General features: G+C 42.0%; 1 protein-coding gene across 1 annotated transcript in view; it reads right to left on the reverse strand.

Annotated features, from left to right (window-relative positions):
* Positions 1-533: 533 nt before the first annotated feature.
* Positions 534-19,005, reverse strand: part of crfb16 (cytokine receptor family member B16) — a 72,288-nt gene continuing 53,816 nt past the window's right edge. The window contains exons 4-7 of the mRNA XM_072254661.1: positions 18,479-18,603; positions 17,957-18,107; positions 10,849-10,997; positions 534-2,437 (exon numbers count right to left, since the gene is read on the reverse strand). Of these exons, the coding sequence (XP_072110762.1) occupies positions 2,138-2,437; positions 10,849-10,997; positions 17,957-18,107; positions 18,479-18,603 (725 nt within the window). The 3' untranslated portion in view covers positions 534-2,137. The remainder of the gene's footprint in view (positions 2,438-10,848; positions 10,998-17,956; positions 18,108-18,478; positions 18,604-19,005) is intronic.

A 19,005-nucleotide genomic window follows, 5' to 3' on the forward strand; every position in this document is an offset into this window, starting at 1 on the left:
AAGTAAGTGGGAAAAGAATCAAAGGGAGCTGATGTATTTGTGAGAGAGACTGAGCTGCCGAAGGAGGGGAGGAGGATGGGATTGCTCAGATGAGAGCCCACATGAACTTGATGAACCAAATGGTCTCTCTATTATAAATATTTAAGAGGTTGGCCATTCAGGCTAATGGCTTCCGTTGAGAAATTCTTTCACTAAGGGGCAGTGGAGGATCAGTCACTGAGCACATTCAAAAAGGTCAATAGATATTTATGTGTTACAAAATGAACATTTAGTGCAGGAAAGTGGTTTTGTTAATCTTTTTTAGTATGTGCAGATCAAAACACCCAAGAGAGTCATTGTCCCCCAGCATGAATCAGGAACATAGATGTTGCCTGACCTGCTGAGTTCCTCCAGCACTATGTGTTTGTTGCTATGAATCAGGAACTACTGCAGAATATCTGTGTAACATAGAAATGTGGAAGTGAAAACCACATTCATTACAAACAATAGATTGAATTTCATCCTAAACGGATTTATTTTATTAAATTCTGCTTGCTTCTGCTGCAATATTGATCTTCTAAAAAGTCAGAGTGACCTTCTGAATTTTTATTCAATTGTAATAATTAACAAAACATGAAAGTAAATATAAAGAGCTTTGTGAAAGCTATTTGCAAGGTCTCTATGGAAACAAGTTTTGCCAGTGAGCAAATAGGATCAGGAAAGTCACCCCAACTCCATTGGCTTCACGCCATATAGTCAGAGGGTCTAAAATAATAAATAATTATTGATAAATAATAATAGAAAATTGGCAGCTATGGACAGATGGGAGGAGGTGGGTGGTGATCACAGGGCAGTAGAATATCTACCCCATTAATTATCTGTTTAAAGTCATGGTCAACACAGTACTTCAGAATAGATAGATGACAACATGCCTCATTTTAAAATGCACAATAGTAACTTGTAATTTACACTGAGATACTTCCCATATGTCTTCAAAGAAGCTGGAAAATAAGGTTGAGAAGCAAAGGAGGAAAAGCAGCCAAAACTCTGATCATCTGTCATCTGACTATTTGGAAATCCTAATGGTTTGGCATTTGGCTCTGGTGAACCCCAGTATGTCCAGACCAAACCTTCATTTTGGTCAGAGATTAAAGACCTGGCTGATATCTACAGTGACTTTGCAGTGAAACTTAATTGTTCTTTTCTCATATTAATTTACATGTTTTAATGAATAAAAATGAAATGAAAGTAACTTTATTTTTAAATAATTTTAGATCCTTTTTTTAAATTATCTATATGTAGTTCACCAGTTTGCATGTGTCTACAGTTAATGAAGTAGTCAATTACAATGGAGATGGTGATACACGCTGGAAAAGACCTTTAGCACAGTCTCGGGCCACGGCCTTGCGACCTGATGGACACTTTCAGATCTTTCCATGTCATGGATCAGGCACAGGAATAGGAAGCCTCCAGGACTTTAGGAAACCTGTGGCTATACATATGTCAATGAGGTCATAAGAATCCCATGATAAGAACACAATCACTAACCTAATCCTTTGTGTGAATATCAGGGTGTTTACCTGGAGGCTAATGGGAGGAGCTTATAAAATTCTGAGGAGCATATGCAGGGGTGGACAGTCAACGTCAATTTCCCAGGATAGAAATACCAAATACTAGAGGACATTCATTTGAAGTGAGAGGGGGAATGTTTAAAGGAGATACTGTATGTAGGGCAAGTTCTTTTCCACTGAAAGTGGTAGTTTGGCAAGAGTAGTGGTGGAGCTGAACATGATAGTGATGTTTAAAGGGCTTTGGAGATAGATATATAAGTATGCAGGGAATGATGTGCGAGGGATCACATGCAAATGGAATAGGTTTGGCAATTTGGCATTGTGCTGGGCACAAATATTGTTCTGTTGTGAAATAAAGGTGATTTCTATCCTTTTTTAAAATAGTAAGTGAATTACATGCAAGAAAATGAATCATTTTGTTGATTTATGAGAGCAAGAATCATTTCTGGAACAGTTCTCGTGTCTCTCATCGCCAGATTTCCTGTGGCAACTTATTGCATGTAACATTGAATTAGGGCAATGCGCATTAGAAACTGGATAGAGTGCTCTAATTCTTCCAACCAATTGAGCACCCTGAAGTCTGTTCATCATCTTACATAAGACTCTGCTAACATCGGCGGTGTAATTTTCTCATGCTCCAAATTCATTTGAGACTGATATCCTCTCTGCATTGACCTTTGGGATTGGGAAATGTTCTCGTATGAAACAGAGTTCATTAACCAGATGTCCATGTCCATGTCCATGTTGTCATTTATCTTCTCCTGTGCAGTCAGTTCTTGATGTTCAGCAATCAGTGCCTCTGAATGATGCCAGACCTCAACAGAAGCACACGATTCCTGGCTGTAGTCTTCTGCTTTCAGGACAACTGCTTGAACGTTTTCCAAATTCTGCAGAGATTAAACAAAAACATCTAATGTTATAACATTCTTTATCTCTCCATATCCTAAGTCATTGAATGCAGTTCACCAATGTTGTCACTCCAGGAAAGTCTTGAGCCTAAACATTGAGCTCCTGCAGTTCCCATGATCCACCCTGGCTGGACACTTTAGCTGTTCTTTTCCAAATTTCTGACCTCATTCTTGATCATGAGCCTCCGAGCAGATATTAAAGTCAACATCATTCACAGTTTAATGTTCCTCACCCCCAAGTGGGTGGGCAGGTGATGGAGTGGAAAAAGGGTGCTCCTCCTGAACAATTCCCCAAGGCTTTGCACCTTGAGGAGTTTGGAGATCTTGTGTGTTGCTACTACTCTATGTTGGCTGAAGCATGCTTTGTGGTCTGACCAGCAAATCCTGTCAGGTTCTAGACTTAGGCCAAGGTTAAAGGTCATTCCTGTGGTCCCTAGGAGTGGGCTTGACTATCAACCCAATGACTGATCAAACAAACGTCTTTTGTTACAACAGTCACCAGGATCAAATTGAGTCCGTTAAAGATGATGGGCCATGTAGAAATCATCAGATGTTTCTTGTTAGGTTCATTTGACATTCCATTTAACATCAAGTATCCTGCTCTGTTCATTCAGCAAGGGGTGAAATGGGTTGGATCACAAGAAAATGAATGATTAGGAGTGAGAATAGGCAACATTACCCCTCAAACCTGCCCCACCATACAATGTGATCATATCTGATTTTCCCCAAGTCTCAACTCCTCTTCTGTGCCATTTCCAACAGTCCTCATTTCCCTGGTGTTTTAAAATTTTATCTATCCCCTCTTTAAATATTAGTGATTAAGCAGGTAAAGAATTACAGACTTCCAGCACCCTCTACAAGAAATTCCTACACATCATAGATTTAAATGTCTGTCCTCTGATTTTAATAGATATATCCCATGTTCTGTGACTATCCCACAAATGGAAATACCATGACATTTATTTTATTGTAGCCCTTCATATCCGCTACTTTCTGTGTGAAAATGTTGCCTATCATATCCCGTTTAAATATTTACCCTCTCACCTTATTTCTTTGCGATCTAGTTTAAGGCTCTCCTGCCATAGGAAAAAGACTGAGTGTGGTCTCACCAGTGTATTGTACAGTTGTAACATAACGTCCAACTCTCGTACTTAGTTCCATGACCAGTGAAGATAACTGCCAGTCACCTTCTTCACCATCTTGTCTACCTGTTTGACCACTATTTTGAAACTGTTTGCAGAAAACAAGATAAATCCATTCTAGCTAACCTCAGCCCATTCAGTCTGCTCTCAATCATCAGGAAGATGGTTAAAGGTCTTGTTGACTGTGCAGTAAGGTTTCATATTCAGAATATTTCATATTTTGGGGTGTATGGGGTGTCAGGGAGGGGTAGGACCTCTGGTGGGGGAACATGTCGCGTCCTTTTCAGGACAATTAGTCCACCTTTGGTCCCCACCTGGCACTCAGCTCTCACCTGTGGCTCCTCGTAGCTGTTTGCATGCGACAGTGGCCACACCCCGGGCAATGGCTTGGACAATCCGGCTAAACCAGGTGAGGGTAGCCGACGGGTCTCAAACCCTTGGTGAGATAGGGAGTTGTCTATCCCAGCATGTGAAGACAGACTCCGGCGGATTGAGCGGACGAGACCCATGGAAGGTCCAACGGTCAAGAAGGCGGTCTCTGCAAGCGTCGTGGAACGTGTAGAGCAGGATAAGACACAAAAGACGTCCTGGTCATCCACTGTGCCTAGTCCCATCTCCAGCTGTCTAGACTCTGTCTTGCCACTGGATCCAGATGGGAATTGGGAAGAGAGAGTGAAGCTGATGCTGCGCAACTCTCCCTCACTTAAATCCAAATGACGCGCTAGTCTCGACACCATCATAATGGTGTCGAGGTCCTCATCGACGTCAACGATGGATGAACAACAACAACATATTCAGAAATAACCTGCTGAACCAATATTCATGTGTAGGGTTTTCTGGGATCACTTTTCCAAGTAAAGAGAAGTCCTCCAGAATAATCATGACAGCATTTAATAAAATGTGATATCAAGGAACCTTGGTAAAGCTGAAGTCAATGGTTATCCAGGGGAAATCATTTCAAAGGCTGGAGTCAGACCTCAATCAAATGAATACAGATCTGGTTCTGGAGGTCAGTCATTTAGACCCCAGACCTTCCTGCAGGAGTTCCTTAGGGCAAATCCTATTCTATTAAATCAGAAGGGAACATGTTTGCCTACGCTTGCTCAATGCTCAATTGCATTTGCAAAATATCAGAAAATAAAGTAGCCCATGCCCAAATACAGGAAATTCATGACTACATGAAGGATTTCATAATTATAAAGCAAGTTCTTGACAGAAAATTACTAGGCAATGGCCATTTTCAATAAGGTGATCATTTACATCATCTTCACCACCTATCTTTTGCTTTTGGCACATTTGTCTTCATAGATCAAAGTATTGAATACAGAAGTTGGGATGTTATGTTGAAGCTGCTTAAGAAGTCAGTGAGGCCTAATTTGGAGTATTGTGTGCAGTTTTGGTCACCTACCTACAGGAAAGATGAAAATAAGATTGAAAGAGTACAGAGAAGATTTACAAGGATTTTGCAGGGCTGGAGGACCCGAGTTATAGGAAAAGATAGAATAGGTTAGAACTTTAAAACTTTATTCCCTAGAATGTAGAAGATTGAGGGGAGATTTGATAGGAATACAAAATTATGAGGGGTATAGATAGGGTAAATGGAATCCACTGAGGTTGGGTGAGACTACAACTAGAGTTCAAGGGTTAAGGGTGAAAGCCAAAATGCTTAAAGGGAATGAGTGGAAAATTTTTCACTCAGAGGGTAGTGACAGTGTGGAACAATCTGCCAGTGCAAGTAGTGGATACGATTTTGATTTTAATGTTTAAGAGAAAGTTGAATAGGATAGGAAGGGTATGGAGAGCTATGGCCTAGGTGCAGATTGGTGGGACTGGGCAGTTTAAATGGTTTGGCATGGACTAGATGGTCTGAAAGACCTGTTTCTGTGCAGTAGTTTTCTATGACTCTATGACTCTGTCCTAGACTTTCAATGGCATTATCCTCACAGTTTGCCATTTTCAACATCTTGGAGCTCACCATTGATCCAAAACTCAAGCAAACCAGCTACATAAGTACTGTGGTTAGAAGAGAGGTTAGAGGTTGATGCTAGTCGGCTTATCTCCTGATTCTCCAGTGCCTTTCCATTTTTTATAAGGTGGAAGACAGGAATGCGATGGAATGCTCTACTATTGCCTCAGTGAGTGCAATGACAATAGCTCTAAAGTTTAGCATTGTTCAAAATAAAGAGATCTGTTGTGATAGCATGCCATCTATTGCTAACACCCAGTAGCTACACTGTAAACTATCTACAAACAAGACCACTCTAACAGCACCATCTAACCCCATGATTTCCATAAGTCAATAAGACCATCAGATATAGGAGCAGAATTAGGCCACTCAGCCCATCGAGTCTGCTCCGCCATTTCATCATGGCTGATTTATTACCCCTCTCAACCCATTCTCCTGCCTTCTTCCCATAACTTTTATGTAATGACTAACGAATCCTCCTCCAATTCCACTCTGTCTAGGCCTTTCAATAAGGTTCTGTGCCCCCCCGCCCATTCTTCTAAACTCCAACGAGTACAGGCTAAGACACATAAATTAACCCTTAAATTAACCCTTTCATTCCAGAATCATTCTCGTGAAACTCCTCTGGACCGTTTCCAACGTCAGCACACCTATTCTTAGATAAGGGGTCAAAACTGCTCAGAATACACCAAGTATGACCTGCTCAATGCCTTATAATGTCTCAACATCATATCCTTGCTCTTATGTTCCAGTCCTCTCGAAATGAATGCTAACATTGCATTTGCCCTCCTTACCACTAACTCCACCTGCAAGTTAACTTTACGGAATCCTGCATAAGGACTCCCAAGTCCCTTTGCACCTCTGATTTTTTTTTTAATTTTCTCCCCATTTAGAAAATATTCCTTGCCAAAATATTCCTTCTACCAAAGTGCATGACCACACTCTACCATACACTATATTCCATCTTCCAGTTCTTTGCCCATTCTCCCACTCTATCCAAGTCCTTATGCAGACTCCCTGCTTCCTCAACACTACCTGCCACTCCACTTTGAATCATCTGAAAACTTGGCCACTGAACCATTGCTTCCGTTATCCAAATCATTAGTATATAATGTGAAAACAAATGATCCCGATACCGACCTCTGCAGGACACCACTTGTCTCCGGCAGCCAGCCAAAGTTCTGACTCTTTGCCTCCTGCCAATCAGCCAATGTTCTATCCATGCTAAAATATTTTCTGTAATACCATGGGCTCTTATTTTATTAAGCAGCTTCATGAGTGGCACCTTGTCAAAGGCCTTCTGAAAATCTTAGTAAACAACATCCACTGGCTCTCCTTTGTCTAATCTGCCTGTTATTTCTTCAAAGAATTCCAACAAATTTGTCAGGCAAGATTTCACCTTAAGGAAACCATGCAAGCATTGCCCTACTTTATCGAACACCTCCAAGTACTCTGAAACCTCGTCCTTCATAATGGACTTCAACATCTTCTCAACCACTGAAATTTCCTTTCTTCTGCCTCCCTCCATTCTTAAAGAGTGAAGTGACAGTTGCAATTTTCCAGTCCTCTGGAACTATTCCAGAATCTTGTGATTCTTGAAAGATCATTACAAATGCCACCACAATTTCCTCAGTTACCTTTTTCAGAACCCTGGAGTGTAGTCCACCTCGTCCTGGTGATTTATCTACCTTCAGACCTTTCAGCTTCCCAAGCACCTTCTCCTTCATAATAGCAACTACACTCACTTCTGCCCCCTGACACTCTCAAATTTCTGGCATACTGCTAGTGTCTTCCACAATAAATATTGCCACAACATACTTATTAAGTTCTTTCACTATTTCTTTGCCTGCCATTACTACCTTTCCAGTGTCATTTTCCAGTGGTTTAAGACCCACTCTTGTTTCTCTTTTACTCTTTATATATCTGAAAAGACTTCTGGTATCCTATTTGATATTATTGGCTCACTTACCTCATATTTCATCTTTTCTCTCCTAATGGTATTTTTGGTTGCCTTCTGTTGGTTTTCAAATACTTCCCAACCTTTGAACATCAGTCTAATTTTTGTGATATTATATGTCCTCACTTTTGCTTTAACACTGTCTTTGACTTCTCCTGTCAGCCATGGTTGCCTTATCCTCCCTTTCAAATACTTTTTATTCTTTGGAACGTATATATATTTCACCTTCCAAATTGCCCCCAGAAACTCTAGCCATTGTTGTTCTGCCATCATCCCTGCTAGTATCCCCTTCTAATCAATTTTGGCTAGCTCCTCTCACAAGTCTCAGTAATTCTCTTTACTCCACAGTAACATTAATGCATCTGACTTCATCTTCGCCCTCACAAGCTGCAGGGTGAATTCTATCATATTGTGATCACAGTCTCCCAATGTTTCCTTTACCTTAAGCTCTCTAATCAAATCTGGTTCATGGCACAACACCCAATCCAGAATTGGTTTTCCCCTAGTGGGCTCATCCACAAGCTGCTCTAAAAAGCTATCTTGTAGGCAATCTACAAATTCCTTCTCTTGGGATCCAGAACCAACCCAATTTTTGCAACCTACCTGCATATTGAAATCCCATATGACTATTGTAACTTTGCATGCCTTTTCTATTTCCCATTGAAATTCATATCTCACATCCTGGCTACTGTTCAGAGGCTTGTATATAACTCCAAGCAGTATCTTTTTACCCTTGCAGTTTCTTAACTTTACACACAAGGATTCTACATCTCCAATCCTATGTAATCTCTTTCTAGAGATTTGATTTAAATTTTTACCAACAGAGCCATCCCACCCCCTCTGCCTACCTGCCTGTCCTTTTGGTACAAGGTATATCCTTGGATGTTAACTTCCCAACTGTGATTTTCTTTCAGCCATGTTTCAGCGATGACACAGCATCATATCTGCCAATCTCTGTCTGCACTAGAAGATCATCTACCTTGTTCTGTATACTGTGTGCATTCGCATATAATGTATTCAGTCCTATATTCAACACCCTTTTCAATTTTGCCCCCATGTTACCCTTCACATCATCCTGCTGACTGCAACTTCACACTAGCATCTGCTTGTCTGTCATCATAGTCTCACTATCCACTGCATCGAGTTGTATACCAACTGCTCCACCTTCAGCCCAATCACTCTGGTTCCCACCTCCCTGCCAACTTAGATTAAACCCTCCACAACAGCTCCAGAAAACCTGCCCACAAGGATATTTGTCCCCCCTTGGGTCCAGATGTAACCCATCCTTTTTGTACAGGTCATACCTTCCCCAGAAGAGATCTCAATGATCTGAAACATCTGAATCCCTGCCCCCTGACCATTTCCTTAGCCACTCATTCATCTATACCACCATCCTATACCTGCCCTGACTAGCACGTGGCACTGGGAGTAATCCAGTGATTACTATCTTGGAGGTCCTGTTCTTCAGCCTCTTCCCTAACTCTCTATACTCACTGTGCAGGATCTCTTCCTCCTTCTGCCTTTGTCTTTGGGCTCAATGTGCACCATGACCTCTGATTGCTCACCCTCCCTCGTGAGAGTCTTCTGCAAGCACTCTGAACATCCTGGATGCTAGTATCCGGGAGGCAACACACCATCATGGCTTTTCTTTTGCGGCCATAGGGCCTCCTGTCTGTAAACCCTAACTGTCGAGCCTCCTATTACTACCGCTCTGCCTGATTGAGCCTTTTGTGCCCTGGTAGGTCATGCCCCCTCCCAGCAATATCCAAAAGGGGACACTTGTTGCTGAGGGGAACTGCCACAGGAGAAGCTTATACTCACTGCTTACTCCCCTTACTTCTCCTGGTGGTCACCCATCTACTGTCTGAAGCCTGCACTCTGGGTGTGATCACCTCAGTAAATGTCTCGTCTATGAAGTTTTCAGCCGCCTGGATGATCCTGAGTATATCCAGCTCCAGTTCTTGACTTTGTCAACCATGAGCTGGAGTTGGGTTCACTACCTGCCGATGTAGTCATCAGGGAGACCGTTAGGTACCCTGAGTTCCCACTTCTCACAGAAGAAGCATTCCTCTGCCTGAGCATTCCTGCTTACACTTGTTATGACTCTAACTTCTCAAATTTAAGTATTAGTCTGTGCCTCTTCTCACCCAAGCCTGACCACTCTAACACTGTCTACTTACACAATGGCCACTCCAACAATGACTGACACACACAATCCCCATTTCTTTTTATTGGCCCTTGCTAATTAACCCGAGTAATCCCCTCTCCACAGACAAGTCTCGACAGGCCCTGCTTGCTTTTTAAAATTGGCGTGCAAAGCCCACAAGGAACTTTCTCCAACACACTTCGCAATCTCCTGCTCCACAGAGCTCCAAAAGGACAATGGTGGCAGGCCACCACTTGCAGATTCTCCTGCGCGTCATCCTGATTTGGAAATAATGTCACTACTTCTTTACTGTCATAGGGTCTCAATCCTGGAGTTCCCTCTTCAACAGCTGAGTAGGTGCACCTTCACCAGAGACACATTGGTTGTTAGCTCAGTGTTGCCTTCTCACATTCAGTCAGTTAGCATCAAGCATTAGCTTCTGGATTACACCCCAAAACCCTGAAAAATATTCTAGCTATGCGGATGTTACAGTTAAGAAAACACACCCTCACTTTTATTTCCTCAGAAGGATAAGGAAATTCAGTATGGCTGCAGTGATTCATCAGTTTTTACAGGTGTGCCATGGAAATAATCCTATCCAGATACATCATAGCATGGCATTACATAGAAAATTAGAGAAAGTTATGAACTCAACCCCAGTCTATTATGGAAACCACCCACCCCTCCATTGACTCTATCCACACTTCCCATTTTCCTCAAACAGCGTAATCCTACCCGGGTCATTCTTTCGTCTGCCCTCTCCTAACAGGCAGAAGATAGTACATCTAGAAAGCACATACCACCAGATTCCAGGTTTGATTCTATCCCTCTTTTAACCAACCTTTTATATGATAAATTCGAACTCTTACTCCCTCAATCTGCCTCGCCACGGCTTTTGACTACCTGCACTGCACTGTATTTATAAATGTAACACTATGTTCTGTATTCTGTGTTTAGTTTTTGTTTTTGCACTACTTCAATGTGCATGTTAAGAAATGATCTGTCTGGATGACATGCAAGGTTTTTCACCATACCTCAGTCTGTAACAATAATAAACCAATCAGCAATTATCAAATGATTGAAGCAGCAACAGCACAACGAAGTATTTACAATCACAATTCAGCCCTTGAGGGCCCTCGTGCGTGTATGCATTTGAGTGCTTGCTTGTCAGCTACTTACTGGGACGTGAGGGACTGAAACCTTCGGTAAACATACATGCCGAGGCCGACAGCAGAACTTCACTATGCAGAACAGTGCAGCCACTGGAAAACACACTCCAAGAAGTAACACAGTGGTGACTATCACCAGGCTTCCACTGGATGTGTTATCTATAGGAACAAGCACAATATTAGAATTACATCACTTATTCAGCTTTCAGAGATATGGAGCAAAGCATGAAAATTCAACAGAAATTCACATGAGTTATAATGCTGAATAATTGTTCTGACATCAGCTATTCTTTGATCAGTACCTAATCCTGTGCGGTGTAGGATTTTAAGTTTAGCTTTAGTGCTGCACAGTGGTAGAGCTGCTACCTCACAGTGCCAGATACCTTGGTTCAATCTTGACCCCGGCTGCTGTCTGTATCGAGTTTTCACGTCCTCCCTGTGACCACACAGGTTTCCTCTAGAAGCTCTGGTTTCTTCCCACATCCCAAAGATATGCTGGTTTGTAGGTTAATTGTGCTAATGCTCCCTGTGCCTTGTGGCGCATCGGATGGCAATCTTGCTGCTTCTTTAGCATTCATCTGTTTTTTGTGAGGCCGAGTTTACAGCTCAAAGCTCAGCTCAGCACAGGTGGAAAGCATTCAAGGAGCCAGCTGGATTTGAACCAGTGACCACTGGCCTCAAAGTCCGGTGAGGATGCCACAACACCAGCGGCCGGCAGGTAGGTTAACTGGCCACTGTAAATTGCTTTTAGTGTGCAGGTGAATTGAGACACTGAGGGGAATTGATCAGAATGTTGAGAGAATTAAATGGGATTAATGTAATGTTAGTGTAAATGGGTGGTTGATGTTTGCATGTCTTCGGAAGGGCTTGTTTCTCTGCCTTATCTCTTTCTGCGTCTCTTTCTCGGTGTCCCATTGTCAAATAGGGCACTTGTACACTACGCCCATCAAACTGGCCATATACTTTACTAAACTGTATTCTGTGTCTCCTTGGAAGGAGAGTACCTAGATGTTGTATATGGACAGGATGGAGCCGAATTCATTTGTCCCTGTGGTGACATAAACTTCTGTCATGGAGTCTCTAAATTCATATAAGAAAGGGCAGGTAAGCAACTGATAAGTGTCCAGTGTCTGTGTAGACAAAGTCTGAAGGAGCAGAGTGAGAAACATGCTGGGAGGAGTGAGGGTTGCTGGTGAAAACAGTCTTACTGGAATGTAAATAGCAGATAGAGATGAGGCAAGACCAAACTGTTAAAAAACATGAGTTAGGGGGATTCCCATTTCAAATGGCATCCTGGCAAAAGTACAGTTGATCAAAATATTTGAAAGTCAAGGGAATTGAAGTGATCTGAGTGAAAGTTTAACCAAATTATTTATGAAGTAATTAACAGATACAACTTGGGGAATAAAACATGGGAAAAATATTTAGAAAGCAGAAGTACAACTATTGAATAGTCGAGGTTCAAAAACAAGATAGAAGTCATGCTTCTCTAACCTAACTGATTTCTTTGAGGGGGTAACAGGATTAATGTAATGGATATAATTTACTGGAATTTCCAAACAGCACTAAATAAGGAATCACATGCATAAGTTAATAAATATAGTCGGATTCTGCAGAGTTTGGGGACAGGCACAAAGACATTATCAAGCTGCAGAATAGAGAATAGAAAGGGAGAGGAATGAGGCCCCCCTACCCAGCATTTTATTAGCAAATGTGCTGTCACTGGAGAACAAATTTGAGTATGAATTTGAGGACCTAAGGACAAAATTGATGTATCATAGAGAAATGAGGGTTGCTGCCTTTTGTGTTTTAGCAAGACGTGGCTTAATCAGAGTACATCAGATAATGGCAATCAGACCTGAAGGCTTCTGGGTACACAAGATGGTCTGAACTGCGATTCGGAAAAGGCAAAAGGTGGGGATGTGTGTTTTGTGATAAAGTCTCGGTGGTGCTCTGTGTCCTGTGGGGGCATGCCTTATTCTGATTGTTGAAAGTCACTTTCATTGTGATTGGTTAGTTTAGAAACTGCAGCTGCTTTTCCCATTGGATAGCTGGTTGGTGTCCAATTTCAAATATCCTGGACGTGGAAGGAGCTTGCTCTCTTCTTGCTTTGATTAAGACTTGATCATTGGGAAGGTATGCTGTTTTAACTAAGTATGTTTGTTAAAATACCGAAAGTTGAATTCTGCAACTTCCGGTAATTCCCTCCCCCTCCCTTTCTCTATCCCTATTTCACTCAGCCCCCTCCCCCAACTGCCTACCTCCTCCCTGCTTTCCCTCCCCCACCCCTTTGTCTTTTCCCTTACTGGTTTTTCACCTGGAACCTACCAGCCTTCTCCTTCCCACCCTCCCCCACCTTCTTTATAGGGCCTCTGCCCTTTCTCTCTACAGTCCTGACGAAGGGTTCCAGCCCGAAACATCGACACATCATTTCCACCGATGCTGCCCAACCTGCTGAGTTCCTCCAGCATGTTGTGAGTGTATGTTTGTTAAATGTACGCATGTCCATTGAGTATTTGGCTTTGTATTGTCTGTAACTTGGGGAACATGAATATTTGGTTGAATTTTTGCTGTTTGTAAATAAATGATTAATATACCTATTTGCAGAGAGTGCTGTCTGTATCACTTGCCAGACCCACAAACCTGATTGAACATTACACTCCGATGTGGCGGATTTGTCGTACTCATGTTCTCCCAACCTTGAACATCTAACGATCAAATGCCGACAGTTCTATTTACCAACAGAGTTTCCCTCCGTGATTATGACCACAATTTACATACCATCAGCAGCCGACTATAATGAGGTGTTTGAGGGCTCCTTATTTTAGAAAGGATATATTGACATTGGAGAGGTTTCAGAGAAGATTCACGAGAATGATTCCAGGAATGAAATGGTTACTGTATGAGGAAAATCTGGGAGCTTTTGGGCTGTATTCCCTGCAGTTCAGGAGAATGAGGGGGGATCTCATAGAAACATTCCGAATGTTAAAAGGCCTGAACAGATTAGATATGGCAAAGTTATTTCCCATGGTAGGGGAGTCGAGGGCAAGAGGGCACAACTTCAGGATTGAAGGACGTCCATTTAGAATAGAGATGCGGAGAAATTAGAGGGTGGTAAATCTGTGGAATTTGTTGCCACGAGTGGCTGTGGAGGCCAAGTCATTGGGTGTATTTAAGGTAGAGATAAATAGGTTCTTGATTAGCCAAGGCATCAAAGGGTATGAGGAGAAGGCAGGAGAGTGGGGATGACTGGAAGAATTGGATCAGTCCATGATTTAATGACAGAGCAAACTCAATAGGCTGCATGGCCTACTTCTGCTCCTATATCTTATGGTCTTACGTTCTTATACTGCACGACGCCATCACCAAACGAGAAATAGTCCACCCTGCACATTTCAAATCATACTCATGGATTTCAATCAGGAATGCTTGAAGAAATCCCTTTCCAATCACTATCAGTATATAAACTGCAGCACCAGTGGTCGCAACACACTGGACTACTGCTATACCACTGCTGTCCTGATGAAGGGTCTTGGCTTAAAATGTCAACTGTTTTACTGGCCTGCTGAGTTCCTCCAGTATTTTGTATGCATTACTTTAAACTACCACTACACTAAGATAAGGAATGCCTACCGTTTCATGCCCAGACCACATTTTGGGAAATCTGATCTCTTGGCGGTCCTTCTCCTACCTGCATACAGGCAGAGGCTAAAGAGCAAAACCCCAGAGATTAGGACTACAAAGAGGTGGTTGCAAGAGGTAGAGGAACAGCTACAGGATTGCTTCCAGTCAGTGGACTGGGCCATATTCGAGAGCTCATCTGGGGATCTAAATGAATGCACCATGGTTGTCATGGACTTTATAAAAACAGTCATAATTGAGTGTGTCCATATAAAGTCATTCAGGGTCTTCGCCAACTTGAAGCCCTGCATGAACCATAATTTCCGCAATCTGCTGAGGGCCAGATCTGAAGCATCCAAGTCAGGTGCCCAAGAAAGTTACAAGAGGTCCAGATACAATCTCCTGAAAGCCATCTCATGGGCGAAATCAGAATTCCGGACTAAACTTGAATCAATAAATGATACTTAACAGTTGTGGCAGGGCTTGAGTGTTATCACCTTTTACAGAGTGAAATCAAGTGACATAGGTGACAGCAGGGCTTCACTTCAAGACGAGATCAATACCTTCTATGTTCACTTTGACCATTAAAACGTGGAAGTACTATCACAAACTCCTACAGCCGCTCAATTCAGTCTCTGAGGCCGATATGAGAGCATCCTTCAGGAGGGTGAACCCACAGAAAGCATCCAGTCCAGATGGGGTACCTGGCCGAGTACTAAAGACCTGTGCTGATCAACTGGCTGGAATGTTCACTGAGATCTTTAACCTCTTGCTTTGGCAGTCTGAGCTACCCACCTCACTTCAAGCAGACTTCAATTATACCAGTGCCTAAGAGGAATGTGGTAACCTGCCTCAGTGACTATCATCCAGTTTCACTTACATTCACAGTGTTTTGAGAGGTTGGTGATGAAACATATCAACACCTGCCTGAGAAGCAACTGGGATCTGCTCCAATTTGCCTACCGGCACAACAGGACTACAAAAGGTGCCATTTCATTGGCTCTTCACTGAACCCTGGAGCACCTGGACAGAAAAGGTGTGCACATCAGGCTGCTCATTATCGACTACAGCTTGGCATTCAATACTGTCATCCCCTAAAGACCTTGGCCTCAATAACTGCTTGTGCAATTGGATACAGTATTTGATTTCCTCACTTGCAGACTGCAGTCAGTTCAGATTGGCAACAACATCTGCTCCACAATCTCCATCAGCACAGGTGCACCACAAGGCTGTGTGCTTAGCCCCCGCTCTACTCACTTTACAAGTATGACTGTGTAGCTAAGCACAGCTCCAATAACAGATTTAAATTTGCAGACGGCACCGCACTTGTCATTTGCAGAATCAAAGATGGTGATGAATCAGCATATAGGAGGGAGATTGAAAATCTGGCTGAGTGGTGCCACAACAACAACCTCTCACTCAATGTCAGCAAGACCAAGAAACTGATTATTAACTTCAGGTCCATAAGCCAGTCCTCATCAGGGGATCTGGAGAGAGTCAGCAATTTTAAACTCTTCGGTATTATCATTTCAGTGGAACTGTTCTTGGACAGGTACATAAATGCAATTACGCAGAAAACACGGCAGCACCTCTACTTTCTTAGAAATCTGTGAAGATTCGGCATGACATCTAAAACTCTGATGAACTTCTATGGATATATGGTGGAGAGTATATTGACTGGCTGCATCACAGACTGGTATTGAAACACCGATGCCCTTGAACAGAAAATTCTACAAAAAATGATAGATACAGCCCAGTCCGTCACAGGTAAAGCCCTCCTCACCAGTGAGCACATCTATACAGAGCATTGTTGCAGGAAAGCAGCATGCGTCATTTGGGAACCCCACCACCCAGGTCATGCTCTCTTCTCACTGCCAGCAGAAAGAAGGTCCAAGAGCCTCAGGCCTCACACCATCAAGTTCAGGAACAGTTATTGCCCCTCAATCTTCAGGCTCTTAAACCAATAGGGATAACTTCACACAACTTCACTTGCCCATCACTGAACTGTTCCCACAATCTATAGATTAATTTTCAAGGACACTTTATCTAATGTTCTTGATATTTATTGCTTATTTATTATTATTATGTTTCTTCTTTTGTATTTGAACAATTTGTTGTCTTTTGCACACTGGTTGTTCACCTTGTTGGGTGCAGTCTTTCATTGATTTTATTATGGTTATTGGTTTTATCGAATATGCCCGCAAGAAAAGAATTTCATGGTTGTATATGGTGACATGCATGTACTTTGATAATAAATTTACTTTGAACTTTGAACTTTGAGAGTTGAGAAGGATGATGGACATTCAGAGAGGCAGAGGGGAAAATTGTTCGATCCAAGAAGTATCAGCTATGAACCTATTGCTGTTCATTCTAAATCAATGACATGACTTTTGAAATCATAACGACAACTTCTAAATTTGGAGACAATGATAAATTGGCATTGATGGTTGACAGAGGACTACCCAGGAATCATCCACAAACATGCAGAATGATGTAAAACTGGCAAATTAGTTCCATCACATGTGATGTTTAACAAGTTGTATGAGGAGATAAATGAAATAGATATGATTAGTAGATGACACAAAAATTGGTGTGGTGGCTGGTGATGAAGCTTGTTTAAGGCATCAGCAGGGTATAGATGAGCTAGAAAGTTGGGAGCAGTTGGGTAGATGAAGCTAATTTTAAGAAGTGATCATTTTGGGAAGTCAAGTAAGTGTAAGACATTTACAGCATATGGTAGGGGCCTAAGGGATGTTAATGAACAGAGAGTTGGGAGTTCAAGTTCAGAGTTCCTTGAAAGCAGCAACACAGGTAGATAGTGGTGAAGAAGGCATATGGCATGCTTGCCTTTGTACATGGGAGGATAGAATGTGCTGCTGGTTTGATTGCACTTGGAGTACCATGTACATTTTAGGAAGGATTGTGCTGCAGGTTCATCAGTATGTTGTCTGGATTGGATGATTTCAGGGGAAAGAGTGGATTGGCTGAGTTTGTTTTCCCTGGAGTGAACAGAGCTGAAGGATGACCTACGTAAAATTATGAGAAGCATAGAAAGAGTAGGTTGCTCTTAAAGAATCTTTTCCCCATAGTAGAGGTGTCAGAAAAAAAAGGCATAAATTTATGGGAAGAAGAAGTTTTAAAGAGAATCTGAGAAGAAAAGTTTTTACACAGAGAGTGACTGGCATCTGGATAAGAGAAAGTCATGGAATCAGATATAATCACTACATTTAAGAGGCATTTAGCCAAGTACTCAAATATGAAAGACATAGAAGGCTGCAGTCCTAATGCAGGCAAATGGAATTAGATAGGCAAAAAGTTAGGAACATATATGATGGGCCAATGCCTCCATTCTATGTGTACAACTCTATGACTCCACAGTCACTAAGAAATCAAAGTAAAATTACACTTTATGCTCTTTACCTGGAGTGTGTGCAGATGACTTTGAGGCATTGAGACATAATTATACTGGCATTTCATAGAACGACAAATCCACTCACCGCCACTGACTGCCTGGCAGATAACGTCGCTGAAGGAACTGGACTTGTTGTACTCTAAGATACAGAGCTGTGCTTGGAAACAGTATGTGACTCTCTTCTGCACGCGCAGATAGTAAGGTCTCTGATTTTGCTCCATAAAAACACTCATGACCTGCAATTAATAAACACAAAATGGAATAGGAGATCTAAACACCATTCTTAATCTACAGAAAAAATACAATGGACAGCAAACTGAGTGAGAAATGAGCATTGTCTATAGATCACTGGAACCTGCTTATCTTTCTATTAGTTGATAGCTGACCTGTACCTTAACTCCACTTAGTCGCTTTAGCTCCTTATGCTTTCTGAGAAAAGCTAATTGGCCTGAAAGATTAACTCTGTTTCTCTCTTCTCAGATGCTGCCCAACCTATTGAGCATTTCCAATAGTATCTGTCTTAATTCCCAATTCCTTGTTAACGACAAAGCCACGTGCCATGACGGACAGTAATGTGTTAAACCAAGTACTATAACAAGTTTCCTACCTGCTGCTGCACTCCTTTCTCCCAGTAATATATATAAGCGTTGATGTTCTCCTTTACTTCACTGACATCCAGTGTAATCAAGACACCACTCACTTCAACAGTCAACATTGGTATTGTCAGAATGGCTTGAAAGAAAGTAAATTCATAAGTCAACTTCTGTTTCTTGATTAAGGTGAACAAATTAAGAATTTTATATATGCTATTTTATTCCATTCTATCCTGGCCTTATATTCCCTATTACAGTATCCTCCCACAAGTACACAACTTATTACTATTTTACAGGCAAATTGCAGTGGGTTAAAGATGTCCGGGAGGCTGGAGTTGATGTGAGGCATGGCTAGTCTCTCAAAGAATATGTTTGTAATATATGCACTCAGTGGCCACTTTATTAGGTACACCCACATACTCAATAATGCAAATATCTAATCAGCCAATCATGTGGCAGCAACTCGATGCAAGAAAGCGTGCAGACATGGTCAAGATGTTCAATTGTTGTTCAGACCAAATATCAGAATGAGGAAGAAATG

Source organism: Mobula birostris, chromosome 4, assembly GCF_030028105.1.
Source record: "Mobula birostris isolate sMobBir1 chromosome 4, sMobBir1.hap1, whole genome shotgun sequence".
Classification (NCBI taxonomy): Eukaryota; Metazoa; Chordata; class Chondrichthyes; order Myliobatiformes; family Myliobatidae; genus Mobula; species Mobula birostris.